Consider the following 18,874-nt stretch of genomic DNA (forward strand, 5'->3'; position numbering starts at 1 on the left):
GGTTTGGAAAATACTGGAATCTATTATAAAGAATGTAACATCAAGACACTTAGAAAATAACATAATTAAGCAGAGAGTTGTTTAAGCTTTTATCCAGTAGAGTAAATAAGGAGGAACCAATCGAATATTGAGGTTTTCAGAAGACTTTTGATAGGGTCCCACACAGGAAGTTGGCAAACAAAGTTAGAGCCCATGGAATTGGGAATGATTTACCAGTATGGATTGACAATTGCTTAACAGATAGAAAACAAAACCTAAGAATGAATGAGTCCTACTCAAGTGGGCAGGCGTGACTAGTGGGGTATGCAAGGATTTGTGCTTGAGCCCCAACTATTCACAATTTTTATCCACAATCACGCTGAGGAAATCAAATGTAAAAATTCCAAGTTTACTCATGACATGAAACTGTGAGCATGTGACTATCCACTTTGGTAGAAAAAATTAGAAATGTTGGGTATTCTAGACGGTGAGATTTTAGGAAATATTAATGTTCAAAAGGACCTGGTTCTCCTTGTACACAAATCACTGAACCCTAACATGCAGGTGCTGCAAGCAATTAGGAAGTTAAATCGCAAGTTGACTTTTATTACAAGAAGATTTGAGTGCAAGAGTAAAAACTTCTTCCTACAATTACATGAGTTGTTTGTAAGACCACACTAATGTGTTCAATTTTGGTTTCTTTTCCTGAGAAGGATATACTTACTAGGGAGGAAGTACAACGAAGATTCACCAGACTGGCCCCTGGGATGGTGGAACTGTTGTGTGAGGAGAGATTAAGTAGGCTAGGCCTCTACTCTCAGGAGTTTCGAAGAATGAGAAGAGACCGCATTGAGGCATACAAGGAGGACTCAACGGGGTAGATATGAGGAGGATATTTCTGCTGGCTGAGGAGTGTAGAAATGGGGGTCACAGTCTCAAGATAAGGGGTAAATCATTTAGGACAGCCAAACATATGAATTTGGAGCAGGAGTGGGGCACTCAGCTCTTTGAGTCAGCAAAAACATTTAATAAAACTTGGCTGATCTGATTGTAACCTCAACTCTGCATTCCCATCCACCTGTGGTAATCTTTCACAATCTTAATTATCTATATCTACTTTTAAGATAATCAAAGACTCTGCTTCTCCCAGCTTTTGAGGAGAAGTCCAAAGATTCACAACCTTGAGAGAAAAAATATAGCCTCAGCTCTGCCTTAAATAGGTGATCCCTAATTCTAGAAACACTGTTTCCACAGCCCAAGAACCCTCAAGACTAAGATATAGAAAAACCAGAGGGTAAAGAATCTTTGAAATTCTCTACCCCAGGTGGCTGTGGATGATCAGTCATTGAGTTCATTCGGGAAAATGATTTCAAGGTGAAGGATCAGTCATGGAGAAAAGTTGAGGTACAAAATGACCTACTTTTCTTTATGTTTTATATTTTTATATTGATTGGTACCACTTTAAGAATGCTAGCATGTAACCAACTGCTCTGTTGTAGAGTCTTACAGCATGGAAACAGGGCATTTGGCTTACAACACCCACACTGACCAGTGGGCACCCATCTATTATCAATCCCATCTTCCAGCACTTGTCGCATGGCTTTCTATGCCGAGGCGATTCAACTGCTCATCTTGACACTTCTTAAGTGCTGTCAACAACTCTGCTTCCACCACTCTCTCAGGCAGTGCATTCCGGTTTCTCACTACTCTCTTGGTGAAAATGGACCCTTCAGGTCCCCTCTAAATCTCTTATCTCTTATCCTTAATCTATGTCCTCTAGTTTTATTCCCTTCCGATAATGGGAAAAGCTTCCTGCAGCCCTTCCTATCTATATCACTCACAATTTTATATACCTCAATCATGGTCTCTCCTAACTCCTCCACTCCAGGGAAAACAGCTCTAGCGTCTCCAGACTCTCTTCATAACTGAAACGCTCCATCCCAGACAACAACCTAATGAATCTCCACTCTACCCTCTCCAGCGCTATTACACCCTTCCTATAGTGTGGTGACCAGAACTGCATGAAGTCCTCCTGCTGAGGGAACTGCAGCTGAGTTGCGTGTAGGACTTACAGAAGCTCCCTGCTTCTGTGAAATAAGCGCACAGTAAATAAATGCTAACTAGCTCTCATTAAGTTCTTCTATAAATAAAGTCTCTTTGCATGTTTGTTCAACTAGTCGGCTATCCTCCAGTAACTTAGAGTGAATGAGAGGAGATCTGGAGCCATCTTCTGCACCTGGTGTAATAAGGCTTTTGTTAGGCCCTTCTACCAAACTTGTAAAAATTTTGTAAGTATAACAAATGCAATGCCACATAGCAGATTTTTAATCACTTACAAAATAATAATAAGCATCACTGTCATCCAGGAAGCAGTTTTCTGCTATCTGTTCAGCTGCTTCCTTGGCCCTATCCTCAGCTGGCTGTATGTACCCATCACAGACAAGAGCAGCTGCCAGCAGGATGCCCTCCCGACGGTTCCTTACAAAGTTAGATGACAGCAACCAGTCAATCACAGAGGCACCTGCAACAATAATTCAAAAGTAGTTAAAATAGGTCCTTAATTTTTTCATATATTGCCATTTGTTCTCAAAATATAGACTATATGACCACATTGTCATTTATTGCCCTGAGACTGTGGTGGGACCCACTTTAGAATATTTATTTAATTTAAAATAAACCACATAGTTATCAGATTTCTTCTGTGAGGGGCATTACTAAGTTGTTTTTGTCTAGATTTATAGAAATTCATCCTTAGTCAAGTAAATTAAACCTACAGTGCACAACTTTCACTTTTGAGAGAGCTAGATTGGCAATTCAAATTGATTCTGGTTACGTGTAGTTATTCTGGTTACGTGTAGTTATTCTGTATTTTATGCAGACACAACTGCTTCAGGTTATTATCTGTCTAGTTTACATTTGAATGATAACCAAACAACAAGAAGACGGTAATCGTTTCCTTATTTAAAATGCAGTAAATTAGGATTGTCGCTTTGATGTATTTGGCAGCATAATTTGCTCAAAATCATTCCTGGAGACTCAATAACAGTCTGGATTGTTGATCCAATTAGAATCTCATCATCGATTTTAAAATATTCCCTGCTTTAAAAAAACTAACTTAAACATTATATATTGAAACAATACCAATTTACTAATTTCTATTACCAGACTCTAAATCACAATGTAACTTGTATTGCAATCTACATTGCTCGCTCCTGTGGTCCTTGGTGATCAAATAAAATGGAGGTTTTTGGCTTCAGTGTAATTAGTGCTAACATAACCAATAAGCTATGTTGCAACGTAAACTCCAAGCATGACTCTGGTTGGCTGATTTAATGCCACCACTCCCCTCACCCACTCTCATCTCCCTACTTGGTTCAGCAATATTATGGCCAAATTCAAACAACCTCATACCAGTGTGACTCAGGAGTTGGTACCTGGGATTTTACTAGACACTGTGCCTTTATTACGGAGGCAACAGTGAACACTTGGCTTCAAGTGGTGATCAAATATCTTTACTCCATATCAGTTCCTCAGAGTTTCAATGAAGGAAAAGTTGGATGCAATTCGGCTGGTAAATTTATCTTCTGTACTCCATCCCTTACAATCAACATTCAGAATACAATGCTGCCAAGGCCTTTGGCCTAACTTGAATGGCAATTCCCTCATGGGGGCCTGCCATAACTGAAGGACTTTGCCTTTAACTGCTTACCCACTGCTGTTAGTGGTTATTTCAACCAGAATGAATCTCCCTGCTTCAAGGTCCTCACATGGATCAACTGAGCCTGGCATGTCACAAAGCAAACCCCTCATTTGACAACTAAGCAACTATTGGTAGTGGAGTAAGATGATCACAATATTTTTTTCCTGCCTGACATCTACCTGGTCCTTGCAGCCACATCTGAGATGCTCGGAGAAACTTACGGACATGCCAGAGGCTCCAGGAAGAATGTGCAGCTGTTTCCCAACCCTCTCAGCAGTGCTGGAGACTCCCAGGAGCATTGGGAAAAAAACAACCAGAGTGCCACACATGATTTCAATGGAACCAGGAACCACATTGTGCATCCTCTGTTTGAAATCATGCTTGCCTTCTAAGATAGAATGGTGTGCAATCTTAATTACATTAACAAAGTTCTTTTTTTTTAAGAATTTTAATTAATATCTCCAAAGTACCTTCCTTCCTCTAGATCAATAAATCTGAGACTCTTCAACATCTCTCCATTGGCCGGATGTCTTAGCTAGGTATCACTGTGATTAATTTGCTCTGCCCTGCCTCCAATAGGTGGATATTCCTTCTATAGTCTGGGGAGCAACTAGACTAGTTGGAATGCACTGTGTAATGAATTGATCTGTACGAACGGTATGCAAGACAAGTTTTTCACTGTACCTCGGTACAAGTGACAAGAATAAACCAATAACAATAAACCAATATCAAGTACACATCACCTGTTAGCCCCTGGAAATTGTGCATCTTAAAACCCATTGGCTTTCTTACCATTACAATAAGATGCTCTATTGATTTCAGTAAGCTATCCACTAGTACCACCAGCTCAATCCTTTTGTATAGTATTTGCAGCCTAGGACAATGCATACTAACACCATCTATTTTTCTGCCCAATCTCGTTATCTATATTAAATACCATTTGCTATCCATCAGCATGTTGTGATGTATACAGTTGTTCTAATTTTTTTTTTAAGGATTTGATGCCCATTCCGAATCGCCCACAAACTGTGTGGCTTGATAAGCCTTCTTTTAGTTAAGATTTAGCCATGTTGTTCTTGAACATACATAGGCACAGAAAGCAGATTTCTTGCTCCAAAGAACATTTCTTTCCCTAAAATACATTAATAGACAAGCTTGGTCCTCATGACAATCTATGGCCACTACTACTGGCTTACCATTCTGTTCAAAATTTATCCAACTCACTGAATTTAAATTGCACAGTTGCGGTGGTGGGATTTGAACTTGTGTCTCTGGGTCATCAGAATAACCTATGTACCTCATTAAATATGAGAGTAGTAAGGGCTGAATTTTACAGTGCACCAGATAGACTGCTATTAATGTAAATGCATAATATCTTTAAATGCCTCAAGGAATTATTTAACTTGTTCATATTAGTTGCATGAACATAATATATTGAAAGAACTACTGAAGTCCTGGGAATAAAAGTCGATGAGGCAAAGTGATAGTTTGCTGCTCACTGCTGCATTAAAGAGATTACCCAAATTCCAGATTCAAGAAGAGGAGACTTCAGCTACTTATCCTTCAGCCCACAAGAGCTGCCACTGGGCACAGGAACTTATCTGCATTGTGCACCCCTCCCCTCCCTTCCCCTCCCCGCCAAAAGTGTAGGCATTCAGAGACTATGTATGTGTCCTTACGTGGACCTCCCTCACAATGTCCTGTCAGAAGCACTTACCTATAGTACTGGAGAGTCTACAGTGCTATAGGTAAGCATTTCTGACAGGAAGTTGCCAGGGAGGGCCTCCTTCCACAAAGAACATGTCTCCTGCAACCTCATCAGCCTCTCAGGACTGCTGTATTTGGCACAGGTGTGACCTGTCCCTCACTACTCTGCCTCGGCAATCACCCGGGACATCTTCCAGTTTATCTGGTGGTCCAAGATGGAGCGAGTCCCATGGGTCGCCATGCACAAATCCTTAGAGAATGGCGGCAAAAGTGTACACGACGTTGCCCTCATCCTGATGACCGCCTTCGTGTGTGGCTGCATCAGGCGGTGTGTGGATTCAAATTACATGGGCACCAGGTGTCACTACGTGCTGAGGTTCTACCTGTCCCTGGTGTTGCGGAGGATGGGTCTGCCCCATAACCACGCAACATCCCAATCAGCTGGGCATTGCTGCACCACCTGTCCTTTATGGAAGAGTTTTTCCAAGTAAAAACCTTTCATCACAAATCCACCATGCAGTGGTAAGCACAGAACATCCTTCAGACACTGCAGGACAGGGACTCTATAGATACTGTGGGGTGGTTCCTTGAGCAAACTGTCCAAATCATCTGGCAGAATGCCTCATCACCAGAGCTCACCAACAAGCACCAAGACCTCACTTGGATGGCAGTGAGAGGGGCCCTCCCAGTCAGATCGTTCCTGTACAGACATCAAATCCCCAAGGACAGCTGTGGCGGGGAAGAGACAGTCACCCACCTATTTGCAGACTGTGGATTTGCTAAGAGGGTGTGGAGACAGATGCAAGGGTCTGTGTCCCAGTTCATCCCCAGCAGCTGCGTAGCAGAGGACTCTCTGATCTATAGGCTGTCCCCGGGGACACACACTGAGACAGACGCACACGGACAGATTGAGTCAGGTGGGGAAGCCCCTCAAACAAGGGTGTATCACCCCAGGAGGCCACGTAAATGGTTATGGTACCATGTTTTTTTTTAAAGGTTTACACTACTGAATGTAATGACCATGAATGTAAAAGTTTTGCACTGCTTCTTCCTTTGTACAGTATGTATTTTGACCATGAAGTGCTGCTGGAAGGTCATCAACTCGGTGAAGGATGCCCTTTGGTCTGTCTGAAACTTGTTGGTCTTCCAGCACAGTGAGATGTCCATAAGGGAATGCTGTCGACTGCCACATTCCAGGATGCAGGAGTACTTGCTGAGGGACGCACTGAAGCTCGGTGCAGCCAATGCTAAGGCTCTGTGGGGAAGGACCACAGTCTAGTCTCCTTACCCTACTGCTCATGGAGGGGCAGAGTTGGGTGGGGAAGCCCCTCAAACAATAAAAGGGTGACCCCAGGGGGCCACATAAGTGATAATGGTGCTATGTTTTTTTTTAAAGTACACTACTGAATGTAATGACCATGAATGTAAAAGTTTTGCACCGTTTCCTCCTTTGTGTATTTTTTTATTACGAATAATATCTATTTTTGAAATTTAAAAAATTCAGCCTCTCCATGTTCATCTGAACCCCTTCAGTAACATTCATTCAGTAACATTACTGGCCCATAGCTGAATGAGTTCTGCTTGCATTGTGGTTTGTCTCTTTAAGAGCTGGCAACAATGACCAAAGCTGTTCTACATTTTGAAAACTGCAAGAACTTGTAATGCTTCAAAAGAGAATGCTACACAGAAGCCACAATGTCATTTTCAGTGCAGCATTACATGGGGATATCTGGCAATACTGTCCTTTGTAACTGTGAATTGAAATTCTCCCTCTTTGTGTCTTTCACAAATGGCAGTGGAGTGAATCACAACCCTGTTTCAACACAAATAAAACCCATGTGGAACAACTTCTAGTGCACATATTCACCTGCAAAACAGTGATTGAAGATTTTCTTCTCCTTTTGTAATTTTAGTTCTTTCACTCCTGTTTCAGGGTCCTTCATAGAGAGGTATAAAGCACTAAATGGAGGGAAAAACAAGGTTTCTAAAATTATAACCAGTCTCTTTGTTGCAGCAAAATACACTAACGCAAATTAGAAAGCATTTTTAGTAAGATAATTTATAATTGGTAAGAAAATCAGAGTAAATCCATTTTCAGCATGTGTCAATAATCATAAGTAAATGATCATTGCCCTTTTGATGAACATTGATGCAGACTTGTTGGAATGAGATAGTGAGCCAGTTCCATGGTCATAATGCTGCCTTTGGTAGTATTGCTCTGTATTGATGGCAAACTGAACACATGGAAACAATTTCCTCCTTTATCACTGTTCAGCTAATGCACAAAACTCCTAACACTTACTTTCTTATTAATGATTCTAGTTTGTCACAGAGTCATAGAGTCATATAGCACAGAAACAGGCCCTTCAGCCTACTCGTCCATGCTGACTGTGTTGCCCAGTGAGCTAGTCCCATCTGCCCACATTTGGCCCATAGCCCCCTAAACCTCTTCTATCCATGTACTTATCTAGATGGCTTTTAAATGTTGCTAATTTGCCCACCTCAACCACTATTTCTGGCAGCTCATTCCAAATACACAGCACCCTTTGCGTGAAAAAGCTGCCCATGATGTCCCTTTTAAATTTCTCCCTGGGGGGGAGGGGGAGAAGTCTATGTGCTTTCCCCCTGTCTACACCCCTCATAATCTTATATACCTCTATCAGGTCATCCCTCACTCTCCTACATTCCAGGGAATAAAGTCCTAGTCTAGGCAACCTCTCCATAGAACCATAGAACCATAGAACCATACAGCACAAAACAGGCCCTTCGGCCCACCGTGTCGTGCCGTCCATCAGACCACCCTCACACTACCTAACCCCTTCCTCCTGCATATCCCTCTATCTCACGTTCCTCCATATGCCTATCCAACAAGCTCTTGAACCTGTTCAATGTATCTGCCTCCACCACCACCCCAGGCAGTGCATTCCATGCACCAACCACTCTTTGGGTGAAAAACCTCCCTCTGACATCTCCCCTGAACCTCCCACCCATAACCTTAAAGCCATGACCTCTCGTCTTGAGCAATGGTGCCCTGGGAAGGAGGCGCTGACTGTCTACTCTATCTATTCCTCTGAATATTTTATATACCTCTATCATGTCTCCTCTTATCCTCCTCCTTTCCAGTGAATAAAGCCCTAGCACCTTAAGCCTCTCCTCATATTCAATACTCTCCAATCCAGGCAGCATCCTGGTAAATCTCCTCTGCACCCTCTCCAACGCCTCCACATCCTTCCTATAATGAGGCGACCAGAACTGAACACAGTACTCTAAGTGTGGCCTAACTAGAGTTTTGTAAAGCTGCATCATAACCTCGCGGCTCTTAAACTCAATCCCGCGACTTATGAAAGCCAACATCCCATTGGCCTTCTTAACTGCTCTTTCCACCTGTGAGGCAACTTTCAATGAACTGTGAATATGAACCTCCAGATCCCTCTGCTCCTCCACACTACCAAGTACCTTGCCATTTACCCTGTACTCTGCCCTGGAGTTTGTCCTTCTAAAGTGTACCACCTCACACTTCTCCGGATTGAACTCCATCTGCCACTTGTCGGCCCAGCTCTGCATCCTATCAATATCCCTCTGTAAGCTCCGACAGCCCTCCACACTATCCACAACACCGCCTATCTTAGTGTCGTCCGCAAACTTACTAACCCAGCCTTCCACCCCCTCATCTAAGTCATCTATAAATATCACAAAAAGTAGAGGTCCCAGAGCCGATCCCTGCGGGACACCACTAGTCACTGCCTTCCAATCCGAGGGCACTCCTTCCACCACAACCCTCTGCTTTCTACATGCAAGCCAATTCCTAATCCACACAGCCAAGCTTCCTTGGATCCCTTGGCCTCTCCTTGTAACTCAGGCCCCCAAGTCCAGGCAACATCCTGGTAAATCTTACCTGCACTCTTTCTAGTTTAATAACATCTTTCCTATAACAGGGTGACCAGAACTCTACGCAATACTCCAAGTGCGGCCTCACTTGCACTCCTAGGTCCCTCTGTTCTATAACACTCCCCAGGGCCCTCCCATTCACTGTATAAGTCCTACCTTGGTTTGATCTCCCAAAATGCAATACCTCACATTTATCCAGATTGAAAGCCAATTGCCAATCCTCAGCCCACATATACAGCTGATCAAGATCCCCCTTTTTATCATAACCTTCAACATTATCCACATCACCACCTATTTTAGTATCATCCCCAAACTTACTAACCATGCCTTGTACATTCACATCAAATTGTTTATATAAATTACAAACAACAAAGGTCCCAGCAAGACAGCAAGTCCCAATGAAGGGTTCTGACCCAAAACATTGACTGTTTATTTCCCTCCATAGACGCTGCCTGACCTAGGGAGTTCCTCCAGCATCTTTTGTGTATGTTGAAAGGTCTCAGCAAGTTGTTTGTCATCTAACTTCCTGAGAACACTTGGAATGATTACTCAACATACCCATTTTAAACAGCCTCAGCAGATGATAATTCAAACCTGGAAGTATAAGCAAATTGGCTGTAACAAGTTGGTGTTCATTTTGAGACTTTTCTGGGCTTGGCCATTATGTGTTTTTGTAGACTGCTTTAATACTACATCTTGACAAAAAGCCTGAGTAATCTCATTGACTGTTATTGGGAAATTTTCATTCACAAGCTGCATCTGATATTGGAACTTTCATTCTCAATATCAGATAATTCAGTGCATCAAGTCTGAGCAATAAACAATCTAGTCATGTCAAATTCCCTATGTTGTTAACTAATCCTTTGCCTGTTATTGCTGGTTGCCCAGTGTGGTCTGTCACCATTATGAGCACTGCATCTCATAGAGTCATAGTGTCATTGGAGCTGTACAGCACAGAAACAGGCACTTTGTCCCACCAGGCTCATGCTGACCCTTTTGCCCATCTACACGAATCCCATTTGCCCGCATTAGGTCCATAACCTTCCGTGCCTTGTCTATTCAAGTATCTGTCTAAATGTCTCTTCATCATTTGCTTCCATATCTGCTTATATCTGCTTCCATATCTCTATATCTGCTTCCACCGCCTCCTCTGGCAGTGCATTCCAAATGTTAAACATTCTCTGTGTAAAAGAACTTACCCCTCAAATCCCCTTTGAAACTTATCTCTCTCACAAACCTATACCCTCTTATTTTTGAAACCCCAATCATGGGAAAAAGATTCCGTCCTATCTCTGCCTCTAATAATCTTATACACCTCTACCAAGCCACCTCTCAGCCTCCTTAACTCAGGGAAAACAAGCCCAACCTATCCAATCTCTCCTGCAATTAAAGTCCTCTAATCCATACAACATCCTGGTGAACCTCCTCTGCACTCTTTCTAGTGCAACCATGTCCTTCCTATAGTGTGGCAACCAGAAACTGCACACAATACTCTCAAGTGCGGTCCAACCAATGTTTTGTAAAGTTGCAACACAACGTCCCAACTTTTATATTCTAGGTCTCGAGTTATGGAGGCAAGCATGCCGTATGCCTACTTCACCATCCGCCTATATAAAACAAAAGTAAAATTTAAATGGGATTAACACAGACTTAGTGTAAATGGCTGTTGATGGTCAGTGCAGACACAGTGGGCTGAAGAGTCTATTTCCATGCTGCATAACTCTATGACTTCATAACTTATGCATCCATCACAAGGCTGGTTGTGCTTGAGCTGACATTTGCCTTCTTTTCTTGCCAGAATAGTATGCCTCCTGTACGTTTACCCTTCAACTTATTACACTATTTGCACACTTGTACTGTCTGCCTTGCTATAATTCTACTTTAAAAATCAGTCCATGCAACTTTACTGAACAAGTGGAAAGAGCTGACTTGAATTCTCTATGCTCCTTAGTTCAGACCAGTAGAACCTACACAAGAAGGACTTACGCAGCCCTCTTTTGGGAGAATTTATGTTACTCTGCTGGGTTTTTTGTTTGTAATTTTTCCTCAAAGACAACGAGGTAAGAAAAATGCTCTTACAAGCGCATTGCTGATTTCTGCCTGACTTTTTTTAAAAACTTTTACGGGCCTTACCACCAATTGTAATGTTGGTCCCTGGACCCTGAATATTGCCAGAACTTTGGCAATTTTACTTATAATAAGTCACAGGATGTGGGAGTTTCAAACAAGGGTGTTTATTCTAACTTTAACAGCAAGGACCTCAGTACGTAAGGTATAAATTGCATGTGATGACCTCACGACATCCTTTGCCCATAAGACCTATTTACATTAACATAATCAAATACAATACAGTAACAAATCCCATAGTGTACTTTCATAGATTGAATAGCCAATTAAAGATATTTTTCTGTGGTTATAACAGTCCCAAGGGATAGTGACACTTTCTGTTGGACATCTACTGAAAGAATAGTGTTGAACTGTTGATTTATGGAGGGTGTGGAATGAATGTCATCAATTTCACAGCAAATTTTAAAGGAGAAGCAGGCGAAGTTACAATAAATAGGCTATGTAAGGTGTCAGGAGTCGAGCAGGTAGTTGTGTTCTTGAGAGTGGTCTCCACTGCTATTAATCTATCTCCAATCAATGCTTAATTCCATTCTTCTGCACACATATCATTGTCATTACTGAGTCAGGTAAAATTGAAGTCACAAAAGTTTCTGACAAATAACACAGTACAACACAGTAGAAGGCCATTCAATTCAACTGCATCAACTCTTTCAAAGAACAATCTAGTTAGTCCAAATCAAACAAGTTACAAATGCTGGAAATCTAAAATCAAAACAGAAAATGTTGGAAATACTTAGTAGGTTATGCATCTGTGGGAAGAGAAACAGAGTTAATGTTTCAGGTGTCCTCCCCACCATCGAGGACACCTTCAAGAGGCGGTGCCTCAAGAAGGTGGCATCCACCATTAAGGACCCTCACCATTCAGGACATGCCCTCTTCTCGTTACTCCATCAGGGAGGAGGTACAGGAGCCTGAAGACCCACACTCAAAGATTCAGAAACAGCTTCTTCCTCTTCACTGTCAGATTTCCGAACAGTCCATGAACCCATGAACACGATCTCATTATTCCTTTTTTTTGCACTATTTATTTATTTTTGTAATTTATAGTAAGTTTACATCTTTGCACTGTAATTCTGCCACAAAACAACAAATTTCACATCATATGAGTCAGTGATAATAAATCTGATTCTGTTTCTCCTTCCACAGATGCAGCTTGACTCACTGAATATTTCCAGCATTTTCTGGTTTTAATCCAGATAGTCCCATTGGGGTATCAGGGCTTTGGGGGACAGGCAGGAACGTGGGGTTGAAACCAACAATCAGATCAGTTGCTACCAAATCTGTACCCACCCTAACTAGCAAAGCATTGTCAATCCTGGCCACCCAATAAAAACATTAATCATAATTGTCTTCATTTGTCGTGAATGTTATAAATGTTTGCTCTCCTTTGATTGACCATCCAGGCACTAGAAATAATTTCTCTTTAGTAACCATTCATTATTTCTCATTATATCGATTCAGTTTAATAACAGATCAAAGCTTCCATCTCACCGAACTAGACCAAGTACACAATTATTAACCTCTGCCTGCTTCAATCTGAGGTTCCCACCTGCTTTAAGAAGACCACTACCATCTTGGTACCTAAGAAAACTAGGTAACATGCCTTAATGATTACCGCCTCGTGGCTCTGACATCCACCATCATGCAGTGCCTTGACAGGCTGGTCATGGCACGCATCAACTCCAGCCTCCAGAAAACCTCCACCTACTGCAATTCGCCTACTGCTGAAACAGGTCTATGGCGGATGCCATCTCCCTGGGCCTACACTCATCTCTGGAGCATCTGGACAGTAAATGGACTATTAGTTATTGACTACAGTTCTGCCTTCAATACTATAATTCCAAGCAAACTCTTCACCAAACTCTGAGACTCAACACCTCCCTTTGGAATTGGATCCTTGACTTCCTGATCAACAGACCGCAATCAGTGAAGATAGGCAATAACACATCCAGCACGATTATTCTCAATACTGGTGTCCCACAATGCTGTGTCCTCAGCCCTCTACTCTACTCCCTATACACTCATGACTGCGTGGCTAGATTCTGCTCTAACTCCATCTACAAGTTTACAGATGATACCACCGTAGTGGGCAGCATCTCAAATAATGATGAGTCGGAGTACAGGAAGGAGATAGAGAACCTAGTGACATAGTGTTATGATAACAACCTTTCCTTCAATGTCAGCAAAACAAAAGAGCTGGTCATTGACTTCAGGAAGGGGGATGGTACACATGCTCCTGTCTACATCAATGGTGCTGAGGTCAAGAGAGTTAAGAGCCTCAAGTTCCTAGAAGTGAACATCACAAATAGCCTATCCTGGTCCAACCACATAGAAGCCACAGCCAAGAAAGCTCACCAGTGCCTCTACTTCCTCAGGAGACCAAAGAAATTTTACATGTCCCTGTTGACCCTCAGTAATTTTTATTGATGCGCCATAGAAAGTATCATATCCAGATACATTATGGCTTGGTATAGCAACTGTTCTGCCTGTGATCACAAGAACCTGCAGAGAGTTGTGGAAGCAGTTCAGCACATCACGAAACCAGCCTGCCCGCCATGGACTCTGTCTTTACTTCTCACTGCCTCAGTAAACCAGACAGCATAATCAAAGACTACTCCCACGCCAGACATTCTCTCTTCTCCCCTCTCCCATCAGGCAGTAGATACAAAAGCCTGAAAGCACGTACCACCAGGCTCAAGGACAGCTTCTATCCCTCTGTTATAAACTATTGGATGGTTCCCTAGTACGATAAGATGGACTATTGACTTCACAATCTACCTCGTTATGACCTTGCACCTTATTGTCTGCCTGCACTGCACTTTCTCTGTAACTGTCACAGTTTATTCTGAATTCTATTATTTCTTGATGCACTGTGTAATGAATTTGTCTCTATGAACGGCATGCAAGACAAGTTTTTCACTGTACCTCAATACATGTGACAATGATAAACCAATTCCAATTCCAATTGATTTACTGCCATACCTGCAGACATAAACAGGGAAAATGGATCTTTTGAGCTTCTTACCCCAAATTTATATCTGCTGGCAACCTGATAGATTTTCTTGTTGATTTTCGTGCAAATTTCTGACCACCTTCAATAAAGTGAATGGCCCTCTTCATGTCTTTCACCCAGGCATCGCGTTCTTCAAGGTGTGAAGCTTGCAGGTAATGGTCCTGATTCTTTGCTGTACGAAACTTGAAAACAAACTAAGAATAAAAGAGATATCAATTTTTAAATATTATAAAATGGAATAATCAGTTGCAAGGAATAAAACACACACAGGCAAAACCTCTATGGCAGAGATTTCTAGATTTTCTACGCTTGAGTTTCCAGAATGCATTAGCAGAAGTAGATTCAATAGGAACTTAATAAACTAGATACTCATTTGAAAAAAGAAAATTTTGCTGTGGGATAAGAGGAGGAGCGCAAGAGTAATTGGAAGACCAACTAAAATAGGTAGGATTGACCACCTTTTATTTGTTATGAATGTATGATTCTATAACCATGCAACATTTACCAGGATTGATTATTACCTGTAATAAATTATTTAGATACTTAAGTATAAAAAAACTGTAATTGATTTGGATTATTAAAGGCTCCATATAGGCTCATTTATTGTTTAATCTTCCTTTTAGTAAAACATTTGAACCTTAAGAGTATTTTTAAGTCAGTCATAACTATCCAATTTTTCTGATGCTCCAGTAAGACTTAACTGTGTCCTTGCCTGTGACCAAATTCCAAAACAATGCTATTTGCTGACAGATATAAATTTAGTTTCAGTTTCAGACTGTTCCTTTTCTCTTGAACTTTAGTCTTATTTTAATTCTAGTTTTTACGGAAACTTGAATCTTAATTTTGGTTTCACAATTTGTTGTCATAACTGTCACTTCCAGGTGAGGTCAAGAATTCAGTTTTTGTTTCCCACATTTAATACTCATTTCAGCCTTTATTGTAAATTGATATTTCAAAAAAAATTATCAAAAAATGTGGTTCAAATGCTTTCAAAAGGCAATCAGGAGCATGAGAGGAAGGGGAATGAAAAATGAGGCAGCTAGAACAGGAGTGTATACACCAAACTAATTTGACAAAATGGGCTTTTTTTAGTGTTGTACATTCTACGTAATTCAGTTCAATAAATCTGATGCCTGAACAACGGCATAATACTTCATTGATTCTATTTTCCAACATCTTTAAGTATTGTGCTTTAGTCCTAGAAGCAATGTTATTTATCATATCATCTTCCTGTTTTGAACTTTAATCTTAAATCTGTATCAGACCTGCCTACATAATTCTGAGGGAATGTTTCCATATAAACAATACAAACTCGAAAGAACAAATGTGCAGGGTTGCAGGAAAAAAAAGTGATTTGTGGGACTAAATTGGCAACTCTTTCAAAGGGTCAGCATGGTTTGATGGGTCAAATGGTTTCCTTCTGTGTTGCATGATATCCTATAGTCTACAGATTTAAATATTTGATGGTTCATCTGTTTTGATTAAATCTCATCAACCTGAGACATAAACTGTCTTCACATATGCTGCCTAACCTGTTGAGTATTAAAAGCATTTTCTGTTTTATTTAAGATTTCTGGCAACAAAAGTATCTTGCTTTTGTCTTACTGACGGCGCATGTATGTAGCTTGAAGCTCATGGCGAGTTGAAACCCAGGCTTTCAAACCATCTAATTCAGTCTCAATGAGTTGCCACGGGTTGGTGGCTAAGGAGCAGATTGCCAGTCTCATCACCTTACTCGTTACAGTTTCTGAGACACTCAAATTAGCTGCAAACTGTTAGCTCAGTGACGCTACTAGGCTTTTACTGAGACAGGTGGGCAGAATTTCAATACAGATCCTTATGCTGTAAGAACAGCGTGCTCATCTGCTGTACTGTTCATTAACAATTCACACTTAATATTGTGCACTACGCAGACACTTTAGTCCCAGTCAGTAGCTCTAGATGTATCAAGTTGTAGCTGTACCCTGCCTCCATAATTCACTTCCATTGACTTTAATAGAACCATATTTAGGAAAAAGAGCACAAATTCTGCTACAAAAAATTCACACTTTTGGCACTGCTGACTACAGTTGAATTTCTCACCACAGTAGCAGATTAATGCACAAATATAATTTACTCTTAAATTATACATGTTTTATTTGTGTATTTTAATGTCTCCAACTTACAAGTAACCACAGAATTGCAATTAACAACTGGATTTACACACCGTTCTTTTGCTGTAGTCCAGACATGGGGATACGATTGAACCCCCCTTCAAAGGAAGGACACCCTTCGGACTTCCATCAGCTTTTCTACTGTAAACTTCAATTCCATCTTCTAAAAGAACAACCCAAACTGCTTTCCAGGAATTAAACATTGTCCCCTGTAATGAAAATAAAATATTCACATTAGGAAGTAATATTGCACTGCATTGTCTTCCAGTAAGACACATAAATATCGACATGGATGAACCTTTCTCATAGCATTTTGTTTTATCTCAGATTTAAGTGCATCCATTGCAACATCTGACTAGTGAGTCCTAAGGAAAATAAATGGAGTCACAGATCTGCACTGGAGCAGTGATAAGAAGGAAACTACAGCTTAAGGTACTGTTCCTCCCTCTCCCTTCCCCACCCTGAATCCAATGACTTTCTGCCCTTGTGGACTTACTGATGTTCTGCTGTACATTGCATAGGCACCTTCACCTCCCTGGGAGGCCCAAGGATAAATACTAAGTTCGCTCCGATCTGGCTTGTTGTTGGAATTGCATCCAATTTAACGTGGTTTGTAATATAGGCCCCAATGTCCTTTGATCCAAGACTCAGTGAAGTTTATTTTTTCCCATCCCTGAAAGCAACAACTTTACTTGTGTTACATCTTTAATGTAGCTAAAATGTCCCAAGGGCCTTCACAGGATCATTATCAAACTTTTGACACCCAACAACATACATGCAGATGACCAAAAACTTGGTCAAAGATGGTAGGCTTTAAGAAGCTTATTAAAGAATGGTAGGGAGGCAGAGAGATATTACAATCTCTATCAGTTTTAAATGTAATTCAATACCAGTCTAATGCTGGATACTAGGTTACATGAGACTTATTGACCATGAGTCAAAGTTTTGTTCCCATATTCCTGGAAAAGGTCCTCATGTGCCAGAAGCACATCTGTGCCTCTTCCCAGTACACTGAGCAGTAAAATCGCAATGGTATGTGGCCAAATTCCCAATATGTAGCTAAGCACCAGAACCTCAGCTCCGGAGACATTTAAAGGATGCCCGATTTGGCTAAATAGTGCTAGTAGTCTCCTGTTATTTTCTTGCAAGTTATTTTTGATTCATCAAAAGCATATAGGGTTTTTTCCTAGCCCTAATAAGCCACAAGTGTATTATCTCAGCAGTTGTATTCACAGTAAATATCTAAGCTTGAGGAACCAATCACCTTCATCCAACTAGTACCAAAAATAATGTCCAATCACACTCTAGTTAACTTTGTCATGCTTCAACTTAAATTTGACAAACCTCTCAGCATTGTACCAGTGTTTGACATTGTTGTAATACTTCTCCAGGATGGACAATGTGGAAATTGCTATTTGTAATGAGTATCCAATTGCATGACTCTCAAAAGCATCAAAAAACAAATGCAATAACTTGTGCATGCTTGCTCATTTGAATATCCCAGTTCAGGACAATTTGGGTTTCAGTACGCAATGTACATCACCCCAAAACACAAGCATTCTGAACAAGTAGCCACAAGAGGGTCAGTCAGGAAGTTGCAATCTCACATATTCTAGTTTCAGAAGGTTAAAACTCAGCAGTTTCCTCAGCTGCATGTTTTATGTTCAGTCAGTTAGATATGGACATTAAAGAATTATTCAACCAAGCACCATGGTTGATGGTAACAGCTTGTAGACGCACAGCATTTGCTGCATGAAGACAGTAATAGTTATTCCCAAGTTTCACTCTGAATTTCTATCATCCTGCAGGGTAAGAAGTGAAGTGATATAACAATGTCTGTCCCACATGTCAGTCAGCATTATATGTTCACCCACCTCTTATACCTCCCATCCTGGCCTATTTCAGGCAGCAATGGTGAGGCTTTGTAGCAAATCAACCCATCACTTTGGCCCAGCAATTGTTTAACTCACCAAACAAGCAAATCCAATAGACCTAAAAACTGAAAAGATAGCTTGAAAGAAAATGTATCACAATTGAAGAAGACTACAAGAAGGGTTTGCAATATATTGGAATTGTTCTGGAGTCCCCAGAAGGGGAAGGGTAACTTCTCGGATAATACGTCAAGTTATCCAGGAGAGCCTTGGAAATGGGATTCTGGGTAAACTGCACAGAAGGGTAGATGTTTATGTGAGATTGGGAATGGTTAGAGAAACAGTGTGTTCCCATAGCAGCTAAAGGACTTAGAGATGGGGTGGGGGGGGGGGGGAGTTAGTAGGTTTCTATGTCAATGGTGGACGAATGGAATTC

General features: G+C 41.1%; 1 protein-coding gene across 3 annotated transcripts in view; it reads right to left on the reverse strand.

The window, feature by feature from the left end:
• plek (pleckstrin) overlaps nt 1–18,874 on the reverse strand; it is a 40,064-nt gene that overhangs the window by 9,938 nt on the left and 11,252 nt on the right. For all 3 annotated transcript variants that reach the window (XM_052011700.1, XM_052011699.1, XM_052011701.1), the window contains exons 2-5: nt 16,621–16,776; nt 14,427–14,608; nt 7,254–7,345; nt 2,316–2,500 (exon numbers count right to left, since the gene is read on the reverse strand). In XM_052011700.1, coding sequence (XP_051867660.1) covers nt 2,316–2,500; nt 7,254–7,345; nt 14,427–14,608; nt 16,621–16,776 — 615 coding nt within the window. The remainder of the gene's footprint in view (nt 1–2,315; nt 2,501–7,253; nt 7,346–14,426; nt 14,609–16,620; nt 16,777–18,874) is intronic.

The sequence above is a fragment of the Pristis pectinata genome, chromosome 3, assembly GCF_009764475.1.
Source record: "Pristis pectinata isolate sPriPec2 chromosome 3, sPriPec2.1.pri, whole genome shotgun sequence".
Classification (NCBI taxonomy): Eukaryota; Metazoa; Chordata; class Chondrichthyes; order Rhinopristiformes; family Pristidae; genus Pristis; species Pristis pectinata.